The sequence below is a fragment of the Urocitellus parryii genome, chromosome 9 (assembly GCF_045843805.1).
Source record: "Urocitellus parryii isolate mUroPar1 chromosome 9, mUroPar1.hap1, whole genome shotgun sequence".
NCBI classification, from domain to species: domain Eukaryota; kingdom Metazoa; phylum Chordata; class Mammalia; order Rodentia; family Sciuridae; genus Urocitellus; species Urocitellus parryii.
In genome coordinates this window covers 37,370,107-37,394,901 of record NC_135539.1, presented here as the reverse complement: position 1 = coordinate 37,394,901, position 24,795 = coordinate 37,370,107, and the positions used below count along the sequence as shown (strand labels likewise).

Below are 24,795 nucleotides of genomic sequence, written 5' to 3'. Positions count from 1 at the left end.
TAACTGCGTTCCTCTGGGCTCGACACGAGGAACCACAGCGCGGGAGCCCCTCCGCTGTAGCTTGGTTGGGCCCCTGTCGTACGCACGTGGCTGGGCCCTAGCGGGCGCGCGGGGCGGCCTGGGAGTCGGAAGCGCGGCGCGGAGCCGGGAGAGGAGCAGCGCGGGCCCATGCAGGACGCGGAGAACGTGGCGGCGCCCGAGGCGGCCGAAGAGCGGGCCGAGCCCGCGCGGCAGCAGCCGGCCGCCGAGCCGCCGCCGGAGGAAGAGCCGGCGGGGCCCGGCGCGCCCGAGGCGGCGCGGGTCGAGGACGCCGAGGAGGAGGCGGCGGCCGGGCCAGAGCCCGAGCTGAAGGCCCAGGCGGAGGAGGTGGTCCCCGGCCCGGCCGCGTCTCCGCCGCCCTCCCAGGAGCCCGCGCCGCAGGCCGAGCTTCCCGCCCCCGCGCAGGGCTCTGCCTTGGCGGAGCAGGCCAGCGACCCGCCTGCCGATGGCCCGGCTCATGCGTCGGCAGAGGATACTGGCGGACCCGAGGGCAGCGCGGCCGAGGCCGAGCCGCGCGTGGTGGAGAACGGCGAGGCGGATGAGCCCTCCTTCAGCGACCCCGAGGACTTCGTGGACGACGTGAGCGAGGAAGGTGAGGCGCGTGAGCATGGCGGAACCTTCTGGCTGGTTCCCCTGCCTGGGCACAAATCCGGTGAGGGTGTGCGCGAAATTCAGCCAGGCCGGGAAGGGTGCCCGCCTGCAGCTGCTGTCGCTGCGTGCAGCGGGTGTCCGGACCCTGCTCTCTCCTCTCCAGACGGGGGTCGGAGAGCTCTTAGGAGCTCGGTGTGTATGAGTAGTACCAGCTGGGGGGCAGAGCCTAGCAGAATGCACCCATTTCCGGGCCCAGGACCCCGGAGCTGACCAACCAGATCTGAGCCGGCCGAAACGAAGGGATAGGTGCTGCAGAACTTGGTGCAGTGTTGTTCTACTAATTTCTTAATAGAACAGTGCCAGGCAGAACCTGCCAAGTTCTCATCTTTTTTTAAGTCTATAGAGCAGACCATTACTTTTTCAGATTTAATGGCATTTAAATATTTTTAAGCGGCTCCCAGTTACTGTCATCATTGTTTTACAGTTTTTTGATATAAAAATATTTTAGCGTGGGTTGGGGATGTGGCTCAAGCGGTAGCGCGCTCACCTGGCATGCGTGCGGCCCGGGTTCGATCCTCAGCACCACATACCAACAAAGATGTTGTGTCCGCCGAGAACTAAAAAATAAATATTAAAAATTCTCTCTCTCTCTCTCTCTCTCTCCTCTCTCACTCTCTCTTTAAAAAAAAACAAAAAAATAAAAATATTTTAGCGTGAGGAGCAGAGTAAACACCATGATATAAAGACTGAGCATCTATTCTGCCACTTTTCCCTGAGGAAGTGTGTCCCTTCAGGTAAACTAGGTTACTAGGATTAATTATAACCGGACTCTTTGTCCAGACCTGTGATTTCTTTAACACACCAACCCCCCCCCCAATATTCTTATTTATTATGTGGTGTTGAGGATCAAACCCATTGCCATCAAGCGTGGGAGCTCCACCTCTAAGCTACAACTCCAGCCTCTAACACACCAGTTTTGTGTTCTAATTTTTCTTAGTTATACATGGAAACAATATCTTTATTTTGTTTATTTTATGTAGTGCTGAGGATTGAACCCAGTGCCTCACATGGGCAAGGCAAATGCTAGGCCACTGAGCCACAATCCTAGCCCTGTTTTGTTTTTTAATCTAACTTTTGTTTATAGGCTCATTTTGAACCCTTGGTTATTTATTTTGCAGTTGAGTTTAAAAAAAAAATCATTCTTTAAGACCACCACTCACAGATTGGAGGGGTGTGTGTGTGTGTGTGGGCTTGCGCCCTCTAACATCATAAGGTCAACCAGGCTGGGTAAAATCCTAGTGGGTTTTTGGGAGCCTGTATGATCCTGATGTTGCAATATGGTCCATAGGGAAGGGAGGCTGCTTGGTCCTGAGGAGCTATGTATTTTTTAGTGTATGTGTTCTTTAAAAAAAAAAAAATATATGTGTGTGTGTGTGTGTGTGTGTGTGTGTATATCTGTACATGTATATATATGTGTGTGGTATTGGTGCTATACCATTGAGCCACCCCCCTCCCCCAGTCTTAAGGCCGTAGACTGGGAAGGTAAGACCATAGAAGCGTCTCCCTTTAAAAAAAATGGATTGTTTTTAGGAGGAGTAGTGCAGAGTCTGCCTTGCCCTGTTCTTTTTCTTTTTGAGACAGGGTCTCCTAAGTTGCCCAGACTGCCCTTGAATTTGGGATCCTCCTGCTTCTGCCTCCTGGATAGCTGGAATGACAGGCCTGTGCCTCAGCTGCACCACTGTTCCACAGTCACATTTTAATCTTTTTTAAAAATTAATTTTTTTATTTATGTTTTGGTGTTGAGGATTAAACCCAGGGGTGCTCAACCACTGAGTCATATCGCCAGCCCTTTTTCACTCTATAGAGACAGGGTCTCACTAAGTCACTTGCCAAGCTGGCTTTGAACTTGGGGTCCTTCCGAGCCACTGGGATTATAGGCATGTGCCATCACACCTGGCTCATTCTTTAATTTTCATCTTCCGTTCTGGCTAAAATTTGAGCTGCCTCTAGAGTTTGGCCATACAAAAATGTGAACAAAATCTCTTTTAACTTCTAATGACATCTTCTTTGGTTCATGAAATATTATTTACCTGTATATTTGCTATTTAGTTTTGAAAATTGTTTCTTTTTTTCTGGAGCCAGATGGGGAATCCAAGAGCCAGGAGTAACCCAACAGTGATCAAGATAGGTCTCCCATTGTGTAGTTACTGCATTTATTCCCTTCCTAAATACGGGCAGATTCTTATAGACTAGTTAGATGCTTTGAGCTTGTGGGAAGGAGGCATAGTTTGTAAAAGCTGAGGTTTTTATTATAAGCCTTGTAAGTTCAGATCCGGCTTAACAGGCCTCCTAATTGTATGGTGAGCATTGCTTTAAAAATAACCCAGAGATTTTACTACAGTGTCTTTTTTTTTTTTTTTTAAATTATTGCCATTTTAGGGCTGGAGCTGTGGCTCAGTTGGTAGAGTGCTTGCCTGGCATGTGTGAGGCCCTTGATTCAATCCTCAGCACTGCATTTAAATAAATAAATAGATGAATGATAAAAGATCCATTGACAACTGAAAAATATTTTTTAAATTATTGCCATTTTTATATTTATTCTCAGTGGTCTTTTTAATTCTGTTTTGAAACCATGATTGTGCTTGGTTCCACTACAGTTTCTATAGTGAAGATTTCTGAGATTGCTGTTTCTCTGAGCTGCCTCTTTTCAGCTTTCTTCCTTTTTGACTAGTCTTCATTTTTGAAATTCAGGTGGTGGTTAGTTTTGGGCCAGGGGTTGGTGGGAGGATACTGGGAATTGAACCTGGGTCCTGTGTGTGCTCTCACTGAGCTTCACACCCCCCATCAATTACTTTAACTTTTTTTGTGGAAAATTTAAAACATATACAGAAGCTGAGAGAATTCACCTTTAGCTTTTGAGAATAGAATGGAATATTTTATGACATCTGTCACGTTTAGCATGTTGAAATTCTTTTTCTGTGGGGTTACCAGGAATTGAACTCAGGGGCATTCAACCACTACACCACATCCCCAGCCCTATTTTATATTTTTTAAATTTAGAGACAGGGTCTCATTGAGTTGCTAAGTGCCTCACTTTTGCTCAGGCTGCTTTTTGAACCTCAGCCTCCTGAGCTGCTGGGATTATAGGTGTGCACCACTGCACCTAACTAGCATGTTGAGATTGAATTAGGGTATAGTGTTCAAACAACTGGAAATATGTATAAGAAGCCATTCTTCAATAATGTTTAAGATTACCTGGTAACCTCATTTTGACTGTATTTGCTGATGTGGTTTCATGTGATGAGTATGCTTTGATAGCAGCTTTAAAAGGTATCTTTATTTTCTAGCTCTTAGTAATTTACTGCTTTCTAGGCACTCTACCTAGGTTTAGTGCTTATATAGAATGCATATTAAAAATATAGAATTTGGGCTGGGGATATAGCTCAGTGGTAGAGCCCTTGCCTTCGGTTCAATCCCTAGGACCACAAAAAATAAATTTAAAAAATATGGGATTTACTTTATTCCATCTGATACTCAGTTTTACTTCCCTTGTGCCCATCTCCAGCTGGAGGTCAGATATTTTTATTGATGCTGGAGCTTTATGGTCCAAAGGGCTCAGGACCAGAGACAAGAATCACACAAAATAACAGTTGGCAGTGCCCCAGGGTCATTGTGTGACCCACCAGTATGTGGGCTCCAGGCTGCTTTCTGGGACCTGTTTATTTCTCTCCTTGTTTTTTACACTCATTTTCTCTTCGATTTCTTTTATTCTAGCTGGCCTTTTTATGGAATGAATCAGTTCTTCAGCAGAAGTTTGAGAACTGAAGTTTTGGGGTTTAAATGCCTGTCTGCCTTAGTACTGTCTTCCAAGAGCCTATTGAGATATTGAAATAATAGGAAGTAGCATTTACTTTTACTCTCTGCCCTTGGTTCCTGGCATACAACTCTTAATAACCTTGGGATTGCCAATATATTTTTTGTATGCTATTAGGTGACTACTGGCTGGAGATTCCTGAGTAGCTTTGAGGTGAGGGTGCTGGTTGCTAGAGGAACAAACTATGTAATCGTAGGGAGAAGGGCTGAAGGTTGAGTCCATTACTAGTGGCCAGTGACTTAAATCAGTCATGCAACATAAAGTGTTTTTTGGATTCTATGAGCATGCTAGAGTGCCTGGTGGTGGGCTCTGACTGGAGAGGCAAGATAGGCTTATCGAAACAGTCCCTGGCCTGTCTCCTTTTTGGATTCCCTGGTCTAAGGCTGGATAGCTCACCTGCACAGGATAGTAGGCGCTGGTCTGGAACTGTAGGGTGGGAGGAAAGTGTGTGTTCTCCACACATTTATTTCTCTTTTTAATTATTCTCTTAGTTCACTAAAAAGATATTTCTTCCTCCCTAAATTTTCTAGTAATTTGTATTCACTAAAACAAAAGTATTGTGAATATTTCTAGCACCTCAATATTTGCATATTTGTTAAACTCTAACATGAAAAACTTACTTTACTGTCCTGCGTTGTTGACATTGTCATGGAATTTGCCCAGTTATTGCTAGAAACCTTTTGAAATCTAGGGATCTAGTATTTGGTCTTCAAGTTTTCTGCCTTGTTTGCATTTTGCATTATTAAAAAATTTTTAGGGCTGGGGATGTGGCTCAAGCGGTAGTGTGCTCACCTGGCATGCGTGCGGCCCGGGTTCGATCCTCAGCACCACATACAAACAAAGATGTTGTGTCCGCTGAAAACTGAAAAATAAATATTAAAAAAATTAAAAAAAATTATTAAAAAAAAATTTTTAAATTACTTTCAGGTCTTCATTATTGCCAGAATCAGAGGATAGATCTTGACTGTTTATAGTATGTACAGTTTTCTTGATTCTTCCATGTTTAAGCTTTTTTTTTTTTTGGTACCAGAGATTCAACACAGGGGTGCTCGACCACTGAGCCACATCCCTAGCCCTATTTTGCATTTTATTTAGAGACAGGGTCTCAAGAGTTGCTTAGTGCCTGGCTTTTTGCTGAGGCTGGCTTTAAACTCTCCATCCTCCTGTCTCAGCCTTCTGAGCTGCTGGGATTATAGACATGAGCCACCAGGACTGGCTCATGTTTAAATCTTGAAATGAACTGGGTCATGATTTCTTGTGTCATAGTAAAAGCATTTAAATTAGATCATTGATCCCCCTCCCCAAACTTGGCAGTCTTTTTAGTAAGCTAATGTATTTTTTGGTTTCAGAAAGTCGTTTGACAATTCTTTTACTCACACAGAATTACTTGGCGATGTACTCAAAGATCGTCCCCAGGAAGCAGATGGAATCGATTCGGTGATTGTAGTGGACAATGTTCCTCAGGTGGGGCCTGACCGTCTTGAGAAGCTAAAAAATGTCATCCACAAGATCTTTTCCAAGTTTGGGAAAATCACAAATGATTATTATCCTGAAGAGGATGGAAAGACAAAAGGGTAAGTCTGCACTCCTATCATTGAAATGCCATGTGTGTATTTTGGCGTCCACATGATTATAACCTGTTATGGGAACTCACCGTGAATGCATGCTGCAATAGTGGGCATTCATTTATTTAGGCCACCCCCAGTTGGAAACTCTCAGAAGCTGGATTTTGGTCCTGGGGTCATCATGGAGGTAGAATGAACAAGGTGTCTGTTGTGTTGGCTGCTGACTTGGGAAGAGTCAGAGTCTGATGAGCTTGAAATTGTCCCCCACAGTAGTAACAGGGATAAGGGTTTGGCTGATCTGGATGCTGGCAGAGTGTCAAGAAAATTTTACATGTGGAGTTTTGTGCTGATATCCTTTTATCCTCATTTTAATTTTTTTAAAGTTTTAGATGGACACAATACCTTCATTTATTTTTATGTGGTGCTGAGGATCGAACCCAGTGCCTCATGTGCCAGGCAAGTGCTCTGGCACTGAGCTACAACCCCAGCCTCTTATTCCACATTTAACATCTCTGAAATGGGGTGCTTCTTGCAATCTAGGTGAAATTGTTGCGTCTCTGCTTAATTAGCATTTATTAGTGTTACCAAAAAGAGTGGTATTTTTTTTTTAAATAACGGTAGTGCAATTGCTTTTTCTGTTCAGAAGTAGATCTTTCATGTTGATAAGTTATATTCTGATTCTTTTATGTTGTTTTTTATGGTGATAGGGCTAGAACCCAAGCCTTAAAGCACATTAGGTTAACCCTGTGCGACTGACCTAGTCCTCCATATTGGCAAATTTTAAACACTGTGATACTGTTTTCTATTATGACTTTTCCTGTTTTTTTAACACAATGTTTTACCATTATAAAAGTCCCCTGCCTGTAAAATGTGCAAGTGTGTGCCTCTCTGTTATACCCAGGAGTCAAGATTGTTGAGCTGTGCAGAGTGCCTGCCCATGGTGCACTGGGTGATGTGCTGTGTATGGTCCAGTGTCTGCTGCCAACAGTTTTGGGTAGTTTGTTTACTGCCTCCCAGTCTTGTCAGAGCTTCTCCGTTAGTCTTTCATGTAAATGCCAGCTTTTGAGAGCACAGTCATCTCATGGGAATGAGAAGATGATAAAGTTGTTTTTAAGTAAAGTTTTGAAGTTTTTAAAACTACCTAGGATAGTTTGTTTCTGGAAAAAATATCAAGTAGAGGTGGTGCTGCTGACGTTTTACATTTTGGGAAGTAGGTTGAAGGATGACTTTTTTGACCAGGAGTTGCTGTGCTACAAGTTTTCTTAAAATGAACATCCTCTGAGGTCCTTTGTAACTTTGCATTTCATACATAATAGTAGACTTTAAAAAAAATTGTAGTTGTAGATGGACAGACTGCCTTTATTTTTTTTGTGTGTGTGGTGCTGAGGATCAAACCCAGTGCCTCACGCACGCTAGGCAAGTGCTCTGCCACTGAGCTACAGCCCCAGCCTAATAGTAGACTTTTTTAACAGCTTTACTGAGATAGTTTATATCTAGTAAACCTACATCATTTTAAAGTATAAGATTTGGTAAGTTTTGACATAGCTGTACACATCTTGACATCACCAAATGTTTCCTATATTCTTATTATCTTGTCTATAGCTTATAACCCCTAAAGTAGAAACTTTGAATCCTCTAGTTAGGATTTTTTCATTCTTCTTTGGGAAACTACTTGGCCTGTCAGTTGTACTTGGTTCTTGTTTGACTGCCTAGTGTTTTTTTATTTTTTAATTTTTTTTTTGTACTGGGAATTGAATCCAGGGATGCTTTACCACTGAGCTACATCCCCAGCTCTTTTTATTTTTTCAGTTTTAAACAGGGTCTTGCTAAGTTACTGAGGGCCTCGCTAAGTTGCTGCCTTCAAACTTGTGATCTTCCTGCTTTAGTCTTCCTAGTTGCTTGTGCCACAGTGTATAACTATAAAAGAGTGCACAAACTGAAATTGCTCTCTTTCACTCTTCAGGTATATCTTCCTGGAATATGCGTCTCCTGCCCATGCTGTGGATGCTGTAAAAAACGCTGATGGTTATAAGCTCGATAAGCAGCACACATTCCGGGTTAACCTCTTCACCGATTTTGACAAGTAAGTTTAGACTTGACTGGGGGACATGGACATTGATATGTGCGAGTGTGTGAGTGGTTACCCTTCCTCAGTGGGTGGTGCTACTGCCTTTCAGACCATAGATGTCTTGTTAGTCAAACAAAATGACAGTCATGAGTCTCGGCCCCATGCTCTTGTCCAGCAGCTCCCCTAACCAGTCCTAATGCTAGCAGACACTTAATTCCTTCCCTACCTCTGGTGTGGGTTGGGAGGGGTGCAGCACTGCCTGGGCTTGCACTGTGTTCTCTAACCCTACCCAGTTGTCAGTGTGTGCTGCTCAGCAGTGTCTGTTCTCCAGGTATATGACGATCAGTGATGAATGGGATATTCCAGAGAAACAGCCTTTCAAAGACCTGGTAAGTTGTATAAAACCCATATCTAAATAGTTAAAAGGAATGCTGGATATTTTGATTTGAAGTTAGTTATTCCTTGGCAGTTAAAGATGTTCACAGAGTTTGTTCTCTCTCTAGGAGTTAGAGTTATAAATGATATTTTTTCTTTGATTAAAAGTAATGTACCAGGGGTTGGGGTTGTGGCCCAATTCTCAGCACTGCATATAAACAAATAAATAAATAAAGGTCCATCAATAACTAATAAAACATTTAAAAAAAGTAACGCACTGTTATTAAATCCCTCCTTTTTTTTTTTTTAAGGGAAACTTACGTTACTGGCTGGAAGAGGCAGAATGTAGAGATCAATACAGTGTGATTTTTGAGAGTGGAGACCGGACTTCAATATTCTGGAATGATGTGAAGGACCCTGTCTCAATTGAAGAAAGAGCGGTGTGTATTTGCAGCCCATGGGTCGGTAGTTATTTTGCGATTCCTTAACAAAGTAGAACTTTGTTTCCATTAGAAAGTAACAAAAGAGCTAGGTGCAGTGGAGTACATCGGTAATCTCAGGAGGCTCAAGAGACTGAAGCAGGAGGATCACAAATTCAAAGCCACCCTCAGCAACCTAGGGAGACACTTTCTTTAAAAAAAAAAAAAATGAAAAAAAGAGCTAGGGATGTGGCTCAGTTGTTGAGCACCCCTGAGTTCAATTCCCAGTAACAAAAAAAAAAAAAAAAGAAAAATTAACAGAAAAGCAGGTGTGGTTTTTTTTTCCTTTGAGATAACTCTTTTGAGTACAGCTTCTTTTATTCTTCCAGCTTTGAAATGAGTCCTGAGAAGTATATGGTAGATTCACTGACCCTACCTTTTTCCACAGAGATGGACAGAGACATATGTGCGTTGGTCTCCAAAGGGCACCTACCTGGCAACCTTTCATCAGAGAGGCATTGCTCTTTGGGGTGGAGAGAAATTCAAGCAAATCCAGAGATTCAGTCATCCAGGGGTTCAGCTCATTGACTTCTCACCTTGTGAAAGGTAAGCTGGTAGCCTAGTTAGCAGCCTTCTATGGTTAATTTTTTTTTGTACCTGGAATTGAACCCAGTGGTGCTTAACCACTGAGCCACATCCCTATTCCTTTTTATTTTGATAGGATCTCACTAAGTTGCTTGCTAAGTTGTGTGGCTAGCCTTGAATTTGTAATCCTCTTGCCTCAGCCTTCTGATTTGCTGGGATTAAAGGCATGAACCACCATGCCAATCTCTAGGGATAATTTTTTTGCAGGGGGCTGGGGTTTACCAGGGATTGAACTCAGGGGCGCTCAACCATTGAGCCCCATCCCTAGCCTTATTTTGTATTTTATTTAGAGTCAGGGTCTCACTGAGTTGCTTAGTGCCTTGCCGTTGCTGAGGCTGGCTTTGAACTCGAGATTCTCCTGTCTCAGCCTCCCAAGCTGCTGGGATTACAGGTGTCTGCCAATGCACTCTGCTCTAGAGATAATTTTTAAAACCTTTTTATCTTGTGGTAATTTCAAACTTAAAAGGAAAATTGTGGGAAGAATACAAAGAACTTCCATGAACTTTTTCTACTGAAATTCTTTTTTTTTTTTTTATTTTTTTTAAAGAGAGTGAGAGAGGAGAGAGAGTGAGAGAGGAGAGAGAGAGAGAGAGAGAATTTTTAATATTTATTTTTTAGTTCTCGGCGGACACAACATCTTTGTTGGTATGTGGTGCTGAGGATCGAACCCGGGCCACACGCATGCCAGGCGAGCGCGCTACCGCTTGAGCCACATCCCCAGCCCTCTACTGAAATTCTTTAGTTAGCGTTCTGTTACTATTGCTTTGTCATTTTCTCTGTGTGTGTGTGTAAAACTTTTTTTACTTGAGCTTTTTGGGAACATAGCAGTGTGTGTAGTTTAACATTATGTAGTTTCCCCTTAAATGTAGTTTCACATTATTACAGTTTTATTTTATTTTCTTGTTACTGTCTTATTTATAAATTAAACTTATCATAGATATGTGGCATAGAAAAGATAAACAAGTATATGTGGTTTGGTATGAGGCTTTAGACATAGTTGCAAACTCTGTACCTAGGCCTGGTTAAGGTGTAAATGTTGTGTATGGTAGTTGTGTCTCTGAAGACATCTTTCCCTGTCTTTTGATTTTCATATTGACTTGTTAAGACAGAATCAGATATCCTCAAAACTTTTTTTTTTTGAGAGAGAGAATTTTAATATTTATTTTTTAGTTTTTGGCGGACACAACATCTTTGTATGTGGTGCTGAGGATCGAACCCGGGCCACACGCATGCCAGGCGAGTGTGCTACTGCTTGAGCCACATCCCCAGCCCCCTAAAAACTCTTTATGTTCTGGATCAGTCTGATTACTTGAGGCATCATTTAACTTATTTAGTCTTATGGTTTTTGTAAGCTAAATTCTGGTGGATATTTCTTAAAATTGATATAATAGTTTTTATGTAGTGTATTTGGAGCACCCAATTAATTCCTAACCATTTTATTTATGTCTGGTACAAAGTAATTGATGTGTCTCATTTCAGCAGCAGTATGTTAAAACTCATAGAGACACTTAGCCTGAGACATACAGGCATACCAGGCTTTATCTACTGTGAAGCCTTTCTCAGTTCCTTCAGGCAGCTAGTTCCACCTGTATTCCTGTAACTTGCCACATTAAGTTATAATTGATTTGTTTACACATTTGTCTAGATCTGCTTGAACAGAGTCTGGGATTTCTCATTCATTATTGGTGAAATGCTTGGATGGTTAGATTCTTTGATTATATAAATTGCAGTGGGAAAAGTCTATTTTTAGTTAAGGGCTTCATCAGTTGCTGGAATTTAAGGACAGTCTGAAGGATCCAAATAGGGAATTCTATACCTGGTGGTAAAGGTGACTCAAGCTGTGATTTTTAAAATTTTTATTTATTTTAAATTTTTTTAGTTGTAAATAGACACAGTATCTTTATTTTATTTATTTGTATGTGGTGCTGAGGATCGAACCCAGTGCATCATTCTTGTGTGGCAAGCACTCTACCACTGAGCTACAACCACAACCCTCAAGCTGTCATTTTTAATTTGGCTGATTAATCTGGTGTCAGAGCCACACCAGGAAAAGATGCAGTCATTGAAAGTCCTGAAGAAACTGTTTGCCCTGCCTTTCTCAGTCTGCTTGCTTCTGCTTTTCTGCTGCACATTGTGAAGAGGGGGCAGTCTGGTTAGGAAATCTGCATTATGTGTGAACAGGGACCAGGTGTTAGGTAAATAGTCGATGTTTCCCTTTGGAGGTATACTTGATTTCCTTTGTAGGTATATTTGATTTTTGGATCCTTTGTCCATCTGTTCTGCTTAACAGTGGTAAAGATGCTGTGAGAATCGCCCACTGCTCCTTCCTCTGGGCCAACCTACTCATGCAGACTCTCATTTGGCGTGTGTGTAGTCTACCCTGTGCTGATCTTGGTGGAGACCCCATTCTTGGGGACTCTTGCAGCACCCTGGTACTGAGAGTGGATGAATGCCTCATACCTGCGCAGGCTGGCTTCTCTCCCTCCTTTGAGAATGCTTTTTGAGGGATCAGAGAGCATTCTAGGGGAACATGGTGTGTGGGAACAATGCTGATCAAGTCTTGACTGCTTGTTCTGGGTGTTCTATGCCTGTGACTTCCTATAGCTGTCTGTGCTGGAGCTCAGCCTTCAGCCCCCACCAAGGGGAATCACACTCATTGTACACCAAGTCACAACTTCACTGTCTCCTTCTCTTTCAGATACCTGGTGACTTTTAGCCCGCTTATGGACACTCAGGATGACCCTCAGGCCATAATTATCTGGGACATCCTTACTGGGCACAAAAAAAGAGGATTTCACTGTGAAAGCTCAGCCCATTGGCCTATTTTTAAGTGAGTAGATCAGAGCAGTAAACTGTGTGTAGCTGTTTCTTTTTTCATTAAGGTAGCCTGGCACTTCTTTTTTCTTCTTAGGTGGAGCCATGATGGTAAATTCTTTGCAAGAATGACGCTCGATACCCTTAGCATCTATGAAACTCCTGTGAGTGATTTTAAGGATCTCAAAGACAGACTAAGGTGTCTGTTGCTTATAGTTGTCAGTACTCTTGCTCAAGGATATAATGCTTTTCCTTAATCTGGTGTAGTGAAGGAAAGGTGGGGCTCGACACACACCGGGTGCAGGTGCTGTACTCTCCCAGTTTCTCATGTTCTGGGTGGAGCTCTTGAATGTTTTCTGCCTTGAATTGTGTGCTTTAGGCAGTGGCTTTGGAAGTGTGTGTTTCGCTTTTGGGTAGGGGGGAGGTGGTTTTGCCCTCCTTGCCTATTATCCTTGGTGCTTATACTGTTCCCCAGGTAGACTCAGTGGGTACTTGTTCCCTTTTTAAATAATTACATGTACTATTGAGACATTGGCATGATCTAACTCAATTGTAATCCTCATTGGTTTTTTTTTTTTTTTTTGGCAGTCAATGGGTCTTTTGGACAAGAAGAGTTTGAAGATTTCTGGAATAAAGTAAGTAAAAATTTCTGTTAGATTGGTATAAATGTGCTCTGGCTGCTCTAATAAAACATCATAGAGTAGGTGACTTCAACAGAACTGTATTTTTCTCAGTTCTGGAGTCTGAGATAAGGGACCTACAGATTTGGTGTTGGTGAGGGCTTCCTCAAAGGTGAATGTCTACTCCCTAACCTTGCATTGTGAAAGGGTACTAAGCTAATTCACTAGGGCCCCAGCCTAATAGTCTTGGGCTGTACCTGTGTTTGAACTGGAGACTCTTCAGGTACAGAGGCTTCAGCTTCTTACAGATGAGCATTGGATGAAAGATCTTCCCTATTGGTCCAGTGATCTGGGAAGTGGGAGTGGTTAGGCACCAGTGAACCACAGCATGTTCTCATTGTCATGGACAAGCATTTATGTTTTTATTCATCCCAATGCTCTTGCCGCTGTAAACTACCCCTAGTCCAAGGATGTTGATATATCTTACTCCTTTTGTGTTTCCATTCTTTGGTATAATTTGGGCTTATAATTAATAATGAAATCAGGACCTGGCTCCCAATAAATATAAAACACGATTTTGCACATAAAAAGATGTTCTTCAATATAGGGGAACTCACAGATTGTTTGTTAAAAATAGCCACTTTATGGGGAAATTTATAGGGTAGAGGGATTTACGCCAATTATTCAAGTTTTGACTTGGGTGCTTTCCCCTTCTGCACCTTAATTAACCTTTAAATTTCATGTAGCTAGATCCATTAGCCTAAAATTAATTTTACTTGCCTTGTAGCAGCAGTACTTGGTGGCTAAGAGTGTGGGAGTCAAGCTCCTATGTGACAATGAGTAGGATTAGTAGCATCTGTTTTTCTTACAGTCAAAATGAGTGTAACAAAGCCTCAGGGTTATAAGGACAGCTAGACTTCACACAGAGTACCTGCAACAGTCTGGAATGTGCTGTGTGTGGTGAACTAGGTATCATTAGATTAGTGTTAGCTGGTCCATATGCTAGTGTAGCTTTTACAGAGTGAGTTCTGTTCTTTCCTTTTTCAGTTTTATAATAATTTAGTTTTTGTATAACATTTTATTTTCTTTGTCCTGTAGAGACTTTTCTTGGTCTCCTGGTGGTAACATAATAGCCTTTTGGGTCCCTGAAGACAAAGACATTCCAGCCAGGGTAACCCTGATGCAGCTTCCTACCAGACAAGAGATCCGAGTTAGGAATTTGTTTAATGTTGTGGACTGCAAGCTGCATTGGCAAAAAAATGGAGATTATTTGTGTGTTAAAGTAGATAGAACTCCAAAAGGAACCCAGGTAAGTGGACATCAGAGGGAATAGGTTGTTCCTTGTCCTTGGTTGTAAACTAGTTGGTCTTTTTTTTTGGAGGATGTTAGCGGAATTTTTTATTGTTTAGATTTTGGGATTATTTTCAGCCCCACTTCATACTGAAAGTAGTTAGCTGACATACTTTAGTAAGAACTCTTTGACACAGTCTACCTGAGAAATATAACTTCTTTTCTCCATGAAATAACTTTCTGGTCTGTATTTATTGTCTTTGACATGGAAACTCTGAGGAGATGGAGGTTTTAGTGTTTTGGTTTTTTGTATCAGGGATTGAACCCAGGGATACTTAACCACTGAGCCACCTCTCTTGTCAACCCTTTTTAAATTGTATTTTGAGACAGCGTCTCATTAAATTACTTAGGGCCTTGCTAATTGCTGAGACTGGCTTTGAACTCATGATTCACCTGCCCTCAGCCTCTCAAGTTGCTGACATTACTGGCATGTGCCACTGTGCCCAGCGAGGCTTTATTCTTTTAAGCCAGTTCTGTTTTATTTTTAAATACAGAAAACATTTTCTTTACATAGTTCCATACCCAGATTTTTTATTTGTACCATTTTATTATTTGCCTTATCAAATAAATTACCTGAATTTTCCTTTTAGTGGAATTATTCACCTTCCCTTTCCATTAATTTCCCCCTTTTAATTTTATTAGTAGTTGAATAACTATTTACAACATTGTATTGCTTATTTTATTGTTTTGAGGGCAACATTTGTTTTCATGAATCATGTAATCAATATTCGAGGTAGTTCTCCTTTATTGAGACATAGAATCTTATCCTCATATAAGATAAGATTGGCTAGGCATGCCTGAGTAACTGTAATTCAGGAGAGTATCAGATTTCTAGGAAGGACAATAATGGAATTAGAAAAGAGTTCACAAAATGTCAGTAATGATAATGTCTTGGAGAAGGTTGTATATGAGATGTGAATTAGGAAAAAATAATTTCTTTGATATACAAGAAACAAATTTGATAAAACCATCTGGATTACAGGAAAGTTGAATGTAGCTTTTTTATTCATTATTACCCATATGATAGTAAAGGGGGGGGTAGTTGTAAGTTAGTTAGAATGAGGAAATATTTAGTACACATCTGGAACTTCTTTGCCTGAGAGAGTGTACTGTCTGAAAGTATAAAAGAGGATCAACAAAAGCTTGAATAAATCCATGAATGACAGACATGGTTGGGTATGAAGGCCAAGTTCAGGGCGTGCTCCTCATCTCTGAGCCTTGAAGTAGCAAAAGGTCACTATCAAAGTCATTAATTTTTTTTTTCTTAAGGTGCAGTTAACACGATACATGATAAAACTCACCTTTTAGTGGTAAGCCAGTTCAGTGGCTTTTAGTGTATTTACAAGGTCATATAGCCACCACTGTTAATTCTAGACCATTTTCTTCACTCAGAAGAGAAACTCTGTACCCATTAGCAGTTACCTTCCATATCCCTCCTCACTCAGGACATCTGGTAATCTACCTTCTGGCTCTATGGATTTTCCTATTTTGGATACTTTCCACAGTCTGTTATTCTGTGTCACATCTTTTATTTCACATCTTCACAGTTCATCCATTTTGGCATGGATGAGAATATGTAAACATCCATTCTTGTTTATGACTGAATAATACTTCATTCATGTACACTTTTGGATGTTGGCTGTGGTGAGTAGTGTAGTGCCCTGCTTTTGGACATACTGCTGCTTAAAGATCACGGTGCAGATTGTTCCACTGTATCAATGTAATTTGGTCTCTGTTAATGGACCTTAAAGGGCACTTGGGAACTTCTTTAAACAAGCCACAGTGAGTATACCCTCAGGGTAGTTAGAGTCAGCACAGGTCTCCACTGTTCTCTGCTGCATTTGTGCCAATTTATACTCGTAAGCATCAGGCACCCTTCTTCATGGGAGAATTTTAATCCCATCAGTTGTTTGGGAGTGGTTTACTAGTTGTAAGAATTCTTTTATTAAATTCTTTAAGTCTTTTTCTCCTGCTTTCAATTTCCAGAATGTCACCCCTCCCTTTTTTTTTTTTTTTAAATCAGGGTGTTGTCACAAATTTTGAAATCTTCCGAATGAGAGAGAAACAGGTACCAGTGGATGTGGTTGAGATGAAGGGTAAGCTTCATTTTATTGTCTTGTGGTGGGATGGGCCTCCTGTACTGTTTTGCTCTTGACTTCTGCAGCGTTCAGCTGACTCCCTAAGCAATTGTAAAGGGTGTACTTGCTCTGTGAACAGCAATCTCTAGACCTGAGCACGTGGAATTGCAGTGGCTTTTGTCCTTTTCAACAAAAAAACAGCCTTTTGGTTTTATAAATGCTGGTTAAAGTTGCCCCACTTTTTCCCCCCACACCTCTATGATCTGTAGCACAGGAGCCAGGAGGTATAGTTGTTTTCATACTTAGAAGAGAACGTGTGAAGAATGGGTTTTCATTCTACATTTAAGACGAATCACAAGTGGTGTCTCAGAAAATAAAAGTAGTTCTTGATCTAACAAGAGGCAAGCTTTTTTTTGTTTTTGTTTTTTGTAACCTTAAAGAATATATATGTATCTGATTTCTTGAATGAGTTTCCTTTTTACTTTTTGGTATAAAAAGGCTCACTTTACCATGGAGTTATACCTCCAGTCTTCTGTTTTTATTTTTACTTTTTTTATGTGGTGGTGCTGGGGATTAAACCTAGGGCCTTGTTTATGCGAGGCAAGCACTCTACCAATTGAGCTTATCCCCAGCCCTATTTTTAATTTTGAAACAGGGTCTCACTAAGTTTCTGAGGCTGTTCTTGAACTTGTGATATTTACAAAGCTAACTTTATTTCCCTTGCTTAAGATTTGACATTTGAGGGCTGGAGTTGTGGCTCAGTGGTAAAGCACTTGCCTTGCACGAGCAAGGCCCTGGGTTCAATCCTCAGCACCACATAAAAATAAATAAATAAAGATATTGTGTTCATCTACAACTAAAAAATATTAAAAAAAAAGATTAGACATTTGACTCATGTGTGTATCTTTGTGTGTATACTGTGGTCTCTGAGGTTGCGAGCAGCAATAGTCAAAATAAGGAATCTAACATGAATTCCCACTGTGTATGTTCCCAGTGAATAATTATCCATGTTTCACTGTTAATGAAAACCTGGCTTGTAATAGGGTTCCTTACTGTCACGAACAGTGCTGTTTTTGCCTTTATCTGGGAAATTACTATGTGTTCTGTTTTGTTGTTGTTGTTATGGAAGAAAAGGAGAAAATACAGAAATGAGAAAATGGTGAAATGTGGCCATTGTGTCAGGGCAGAAAAGTCAAAAGATTCTGCTGCAGGGGACTGGAGTTGTAGTTCAGTGGTAGATCACTTACCTTACATGCATGAGGCACTGGGTTTGAATCTCGCCACATAAAAATTAATAAATAAAGATATTGTTTCTATCTACAACTAAAAAAAAAAATGATTCTGCTGCAGGTCTAGCATTGAGTATAGGAAGGGGGTGCCCTCAGGCCCACCAGACATTGGCCAGACCCGCTGTGGGTGTGACTCTTAGGAAAGCAAGAGCTTCTGGGATGGAAGATGAGTTTCACCTAAAGCATCTCATGCAAATTAGATCAGCTTCTTGTGTCGCTTATGATGAAGTCTTGTGTTGCCCAGGGTGGCCTGGAACTCCTGGGCTCAAGTGACCTTTCTGCCTCAGCCTTAGAGTGCTGGGCTCCAGGCATGCATCACTGGGTTCAGCTAAGTCTGTTGCTTTCAGCTTCTGTAATAGTTGCCTTTTCTTGCTGTCACTTGTTCCGTGGGCCTTTTAGTAAATTTTAAGAACTTTGGGGGCTTTTAATCTGGTTGAATAGTGAAGATCTTAACTGATTAGAATGTTCTCGAAAATGATCACAAAGGATGCTAACTTTTTTATTGATTATAGAAACCATCATAGCCTTTGCCTGGGAACCTAATGGCAGCAAGTTTGCTGTGTTACATGGAGAAGCTCCACGGATATCTGTCTCTTTCTACCATGTGAAGAGCAATGGGAAGATTGAGCTCATCAGTAAGTGGCCTGGCCCATCTTGGGCCTCCTTTCCTTGACAGATGAGCGTAGGTGATAGGATTTGGTTTTTGCCAAGAGTGAGTGGTGTACTGAACTGGACACACTTCTGAGCAGGCCTGAGTTTGGTGTAAATAAGGCAGCCATGGTTCAGGTGATGTGCATTTATTAGTAAGGCTGAGAGTCTTCATGGGAGGGAACTTCATGACCACAGAGCCTAAGCTTCTGTGACCCTGGCTTTTTTTATAACTTGGGTTTTCTCAGACCCCATCTTCTTTCATTGGTCTGAGTGAAGTTATATTTTGTCCTTTTATAGCTGGGTGTTTGGGGGGGGGGGTCACTTGATTGCATACATGTGCATGTCACTTGGCCTTCGGGGTCCTTCTGACCCAAGGCCTGTCATGTCTCTGATCACCTGATGGATACCATGAGCCGGAATGATGAACATTTTCAATAAGGGCTATTTTTTGTCGAATTGCCTTCTGAAATTAAAAAAAAAAATTTACACATATATAATTTTTATATATGTATATAATGTTCTATGTATAATGTTCTACACCCAAAAAGAACTCTTGTGCTCTTTTTCTTCTTCTTTTTTTTTTTTAAAGTATAGATCGCATCTTAGATGCACCTAAATGGTGGATTTTCTAAAATTGTTTTTCAGAGATGACCAAATGGTATGATGTGTGTGTGAATTCTGTATGAGTCCGTTTTTATCAGATCTAGCCTAGAGCAGTAACGATGTATCTGGGCTGTAGAACCATGCATAGGCTCCTCATAGGCACCTCCTTTCCTTTCAGAAGTGTTCGACAAACAGCAGGCAAACACGATCTTCTGGAGCCCCCAGGGGCAGTTCGTTGTGCTGGCTGGTCTGAGGAGGTGGGTCCAGCAGTCCTGGTTTTGTATCTGCACCCTGACCCAGGTCTGTGGGTTGTAGCAGGCTCTATGTCCCTTGTCTCTTGCTTAAGAGATGAAATGCTATCGTTGAATTGTGTCACTGTCCCAAACTTGGGTGAGATCAGGCAGATTTTATGGATGGGTATGAACATCCTTCTGTGATTGAGCAAGGGACCTTCCCAGCAATCCAGTTACCCTCATGTGAAGTCCCACATCTTCTAGCATGACTGCTATTTAATTAGATAGCTGTGAGATTATCTTTTAGCAATGAGAACTTTTCAATGTCTCTTTTCCCTCACTACCCTACCATACCAGTTGAATATTTAGAAATAGTAAAGACATTTAGCATTTTACACCTCAGTTAAAAGAACATCAGTTTGTTGCTTAATTCCTTTGCTATTGCAAAGAGGAGTTGTTACTCCACTTTGGGAGGTGTGGTTAACCTTGGTGCACTTTTTTTCAGAAACAGTAGCATAATGCCCCACAACCAGCAGTGGTCAGTTGGCTTCTGGTCTCTGCATACCTGGCCCTCATGCCCCTCAGAGCAAGAAAGTGGCAATGAATATATGGAGCCTGACTGCTGTGTGTTGTCTCTGCAGTATGAATGGTGCCTTAGCATTTGTCGACACTTCGGACTGTACTGTCATGAACATTGCAGAGCACTACATGGCCTCTGACGTTGAGTGGGATCCAACTGGGCGCTATGTGGTCACTTCTGTGTCCTGGTGGAGCCATAAGGTAGGGGCTGTGAAGCCTCAGCAGGAGAACCAAACTGATTGACTGGGGACCTTAAGAAAAAAGAGCATTGTGCCTTTCCCGTCCCATCAGAGAACATTGGCATTCTTATTTTTAATTTTTTTTTTAATGTTCTTTATAGTTGTATATGGACACAATACCTTTATTTTTTGTTTATTTATATGTGGTGCTGAGGATCGAACCCAGGGCCTCAGATGTGTGAGGCAAGCACTCTACCACTGAGCCACAACCCCAGTCCCTTCTGTTCTGTCTTTGACAAAAGAGCTAAGGTTGGTGTCAGTGAAAGGAGGATTCAGGGATTGTAGAAAAGGTGGAGCCTGGCTCAGGAGCAGCATCTGGGGAGAGTCATATCCTAGGCCTGGGATTCTGGAGAAGGGTGAGATTGTGTTACTCACATGCCTTTTGGGGGAGAGTAGTATGGAGGTACATCCCAGCTGAGCAGTTTCCTCTGGAGTCTCACAAAAGATTCATAACCTGAGGACTTTTCAAGGGAGTGTTTCTCCCTGCAGGGCCAGTCTGCAAGAGTTCAAGTACATCTCCCCACCTCAAGTTCATTGTGCCAGGTCTTCCAAGAACTCCTCTTTGTATTTAATGAGTCTCTTGTTGGTGTATGAACATCTGACCTGATCGTCGCAGATGGAACCTTTGTGATCAAATGGGGTGATTCTGTTTAGTGAGGCAACAAACTGGTAGGAACACCAACTTCCCAGATCTCTCTGGGAACAGTGTCTTGAGTCACAGTCTCTGTGTTTAGATTAGAGTGCCTGGTCAAGGCCCATGTCCAGACCTGTTCAGCTGTCACCACAATAAGGCCTACTTTCACACCTACTTAAGATCCTTATAAACTGCTGGCCACTGTTCTAGATAACTCACTTAGCTAAAGAGTAATGAGGCAGTGAGGAGTCATACCAACACATGAGCTAAGGCACTGCATCCTGCATTAAGGAATGAAAAAACAATGTGGCTGGTGGTAGGTGACTTGCATTCTGGGGCAAGTTCCTTATTGCATTAGGAATAAACAGGCTTATACTTTCCTAAGTACTCTATAAGCTGTGTTCTGCAGTTCATCTGTCTCGTTTGTTCACTGTCTTGTTTACCCCTGCTGAGGGGCTCTTGTTTTTTTCCCTATTGGATCTCAGATACCCAGAATGTCATTGTGCAGCTGCCAAGGTTGCTATTATGTGCAGTGAAGGTTCCAGGGTCTTTTGTCTCCCTGCTGGAGCAGTGACTCACAGCACACACTGTGTTGTAGGTGGACAACGCTTACTGGCTGTGGACATTCCAAGGACGCCTTCTGCAGAAGAATAATAAAGATCGCTTCTGCCAGCTGCTGTGGAGACCACGGCCCCCCACACTTCTCAGCCAGGAACAGATAAAGGTGTGGGGTCTCTTGAACTTCAGTGGAAGCAGTGTGGCCCTGTTTTTTCCCCATGATTGTGGAGGTGGTGGTGGAGGGTAGAAACAGGATATTTCTGGACAGGCCTTTGAAGAGATTTAAGAACAGTGGGGACTAAATGGAAAAGAATAGTTTCAGGATTCTCAACATAAATTTTCGGGTTGTTTAAGGAAATTCCGCATTAACTGGAAGGGGTGAACAGAAATGCTAGGAGCTGTTAACAATCTGTGTGGGATTAGGAGAAACACATCTGGGATTTACATAATTGTTACATAGGTCAGTGGTATTAGACCAACACTAAAGAGAATAGAAATCCCAGGAAAAAGTCACTCAGAATGAAGTAAAAGGGAAACCATGGTGTTCCTCATTGCCCCAGGTGACTCGCTGTAAAATCGCTGAGCGTTGTTTCATGTTGGCAAATTTGAAGGCTACGTTTGTGGTTCTTGCTTTAAATGTTAAACCCTGAGTGAATTGTTTTTGTTTCAGCAAATTAAAAAGGATCTGAAAAAATACTCCAAGATCTTTGAACAGAAGGACCGTTTGAGCCAGTCGAAAGCATCAAAGGTAAGCCTCACTCTGAAAACTGAGGGGAATGCCAAAGCTGCCATGGCACTGGAGAACCAGTGTGGGTGTAGGGGAGGGTGTGCTACTGGTCTCCATGGGACAGATGGGGGCGCTGCTCCTCCCCCGGACCATTGACCTGTTCTGGGGCAAGGCAAGGGGATAGGCTAGCAGCATTGGGTTTGGTGTCCACCTTGACCCTATTGCTGGCTGCTTTTTCAAATATAGGGTCGGGGAGAGGGACAGGAAGAACACTGAGAACTGACATATTCCTTGCGGAAAGAGTTCTGTGTAAATAGAGTGGTGGGTACATCGCTCAGTAGGATGCAGGCTGCTTGTGGCAGAGAGCTTTCACTTAGGTTAAACAAAAGCACATGAAGATGAGTTCTGTTAATTCTGTGACTTTCCACTTACCTGTACTTAGGAATTGGTGGAGAGGAGGAGAACCATGATGGAAGATTTCCGGAAATACCGAAAAACGGCCCAAGAACTCTACATGAAGCAGAAAAATGAACGTCTAGAACTGAGAGGAGGTAACAAAGGTTCTGAGGGTGTCCAGCAGTGGAGAGGGCTTCCCAGCCCATGGGTGGTGCGACTCCTTAGTGCAGTGCCTCTCTCCTACGCCAGGCTGTGGCTGTAGCTTCCGCAGCTGCCGGTGAGCATCTATGGTCCAAGGGTCAGCACACTTTGTCCTCTCAGGGGTGGACACTGACGAGCTGGACAGCAACGTGGATGACTGGGAAGAGGAGACCATTGAGTTCTTTGTCACTGAGGAGGTGATTCCTCTTGGGAACCAGGAGTGACCTGAGCACTGTGTGGTAAGACTGTCCTTGCTGTTTTGTTGCCCCATGTTAGAAAATGTTGTGTGGAAGGTGGGTGGAGTGGGCCTCAGGGTCAGCCAAGACTGTGTGTGTGGAATGTGAAGAGCAAGTTCAGAGCTGCTCTAGGGACCTGACAGAACACCTGTCAGTTGGAGAAGATGTCATGAGACACCTTGGATTATGAATGAGATTGATGGGAAGAGACAGAAGTCCAGCCTGACCATCTCTGGAGGGCTTTGCTAGTGAACAGCCTCAGGGTGCCCACAGGAAGAAGAGTTGGGCACAGCAGCTGTGACTCCCTATGTCAGTCATTGTCACTTCTGAGACAGAACTGCTTAGTGGCTGTCTCTTGTCCTCACTTCATGGCTGTCTAGGGGCAGGAGTACTAAGCCACACAGTTCCTTTGTGCTTGGGTGCTTTGTGGCTACCTGCAGTGGGCCGTGGACTCAAAGGATGGTGTTTGCGCTGGGAGCTACCAAGGGGCCTGCTCGGCCGGGAGGGCAGCGGCACCTCCTGTGGTTCACCTGTCCCTTTGTTGCAGCATCACCACATCGTGCCCTGAAGCGGAGACCACCCTTTTGCAGAAAGCCTGCACAACTCTGAATCTGCACCTGTGCTCTCTCTCACTCTGGGCTGTGAACGCACCTGGGATTCTTCCATCCTGACACTTTTTTGTGCCTTTAAACCCCTGGTGTGCACAGTGGGGAGGTTTCGAGGCACTGCTTTGGTTTTTCTCATCTGGATTTGTCAACCAAGACTCGCAGCAGTGCTCCTGTCGTCTCCTCTCCTCCTGCGGTGGTGTTCCAGGGGTTCCACCTGCTGCTGAGCTGGGTTTTAGTTCAAGGACTCACTATTCTCTACGTGGGCCAGTGTTGGGTGCGTCCTGGTGACTGGCAGGGGGACAGCATACTGCCTATGTCCCACCTAGCTCAGAGGTGCCATGGCCGTGGACTCCGTGGTGCAGGTGTGGCAGGTTCTCTCAGCAGGTTGAATGTGGAAATAAAGCAACCCTGTATGAAAACGCTGTCTTTTCTCCTCTTTGCATGTAGGTAAGCGCCTTGACTCTGGTGCCTCTGTTCCCCTTCTCCCAGGACTAAGGGTCTGTAGCCAGGCCTGGAGCCCGTAGGGGAACTGGCAGTCAGTCACTCCACACATACACTTGGCTTGCAGGGATCCTGATGGCAGCTCGGAGAACTCAGCCTCCCACCCACTCTGCTGCCTTTCCGGCCATGAGTTGGTCCAGTGGGTCCAAAATAGTTTCTTCATTCTATGGGAAAAAAAAAAAGTGCATGTCATTTCTGAGAACCCTTTAGTCTTTCTGGAGTTAGAAAGTTTGTATTGAGTGCATCAGTTCAGCCACTGTGATGTCGTCACAATATTTACTTTTACTATTGAGAAGGGAGTGAACAGATCCCTGTGGCTTCAGTCATTTTCTCTGTAGTGTCTTGCCACCCATCTGTGCCTTGTGATATTGCATTCTCTCCCACCTCCTTCCCTGCATCTCACAGAGCCTGAAGTTGTGCTAAAATAGCAGGACACACGGGAGGGGCTTTCTAGGATCCACAGCCATGCAACATCTGCAAATCTAAGGCATGCTTGAGATGACAGGATAGGCTGATCTACAGGCAGGGACAGAGGCCAAGTACTGCCCTTGAGACACTCAGTTGGCCCCTGAGAGGTTGCTGCCTGGTCCCAAGCTCCTAGCTGAGTGTCCTCAGGAGTGAGGCTGTGCCCCAAGCTTATCTGGCCTGTCATGGAGGCTCCGGGGTGACTGACTGGGTTTCCCTGGGGCATGGAAGGGGCTTTGTACCTTTCCTTTCTTGTGAGACTTCCTCTCCAGGTTTCTCTAGATTCTGTTACTGTTAATAGTCCTGCCATGTCTCGCCCCTCAGCACCCATTTTTATAGTATACCTGTTCACTCTCAGTGCTTCAAACTCTAGAATGCTCTTTTCTAATTTCATGGCAATGAGAAGGCAGCACACTGTTCTATCATTAACAGGTTTT

At 43.0% G+C, this 24,795-nt stretch overlaps 1 protein-coding gene across 1 annotated transcript; it reads left to right on the top strand.

The window, feature by feature from the left end:
- The first annotated feature begins 119 nt into the window (after positions 1 to 119).
- On the top strand, positions 120 to 24,770 carry Eif3b (eukaryotic translation initiation factor 3 subunit B). Its single transcript, XM_026405668.2, has 19 exons — positions 120 to 631; positions 5,886 to 6,078; positions 8,033 to 8,152; positions 8,469 to 8,526; positions 8,824 to 8,952; positions 9,380 to 9,537; positions 12,275 to 12,406; positions 12,488 to 12,554; positions 12,979 to 13,025; positions 14,109 to 14,319; positions 16,384 to 16,456; positions 18,240 to 18,362; positions 19,160 to 19,238; positions 19,856 to 19,994; positions 21,265 to 21,390; positions 21,895 to 21,972; positions 22,394 to 22,502; positions 22,669 to 22,787; positions 23,332 to 24,770. The coding sequence occupies exons 1-18, from the start codon at positions 169 to 171 to the stop codon at positions 22,770 to 22,772; spliced, it is 2,409 nt and encodes an 802-aa protein (XP_026261453.1). The 5' UTR covers positions 120 to 168; the 3' UTR covers positions 22,773 to 22,787; positions 23,332 to 24,770.
- Positions 24,771 to 24,795: the final 25 nt, after the last annotated feature.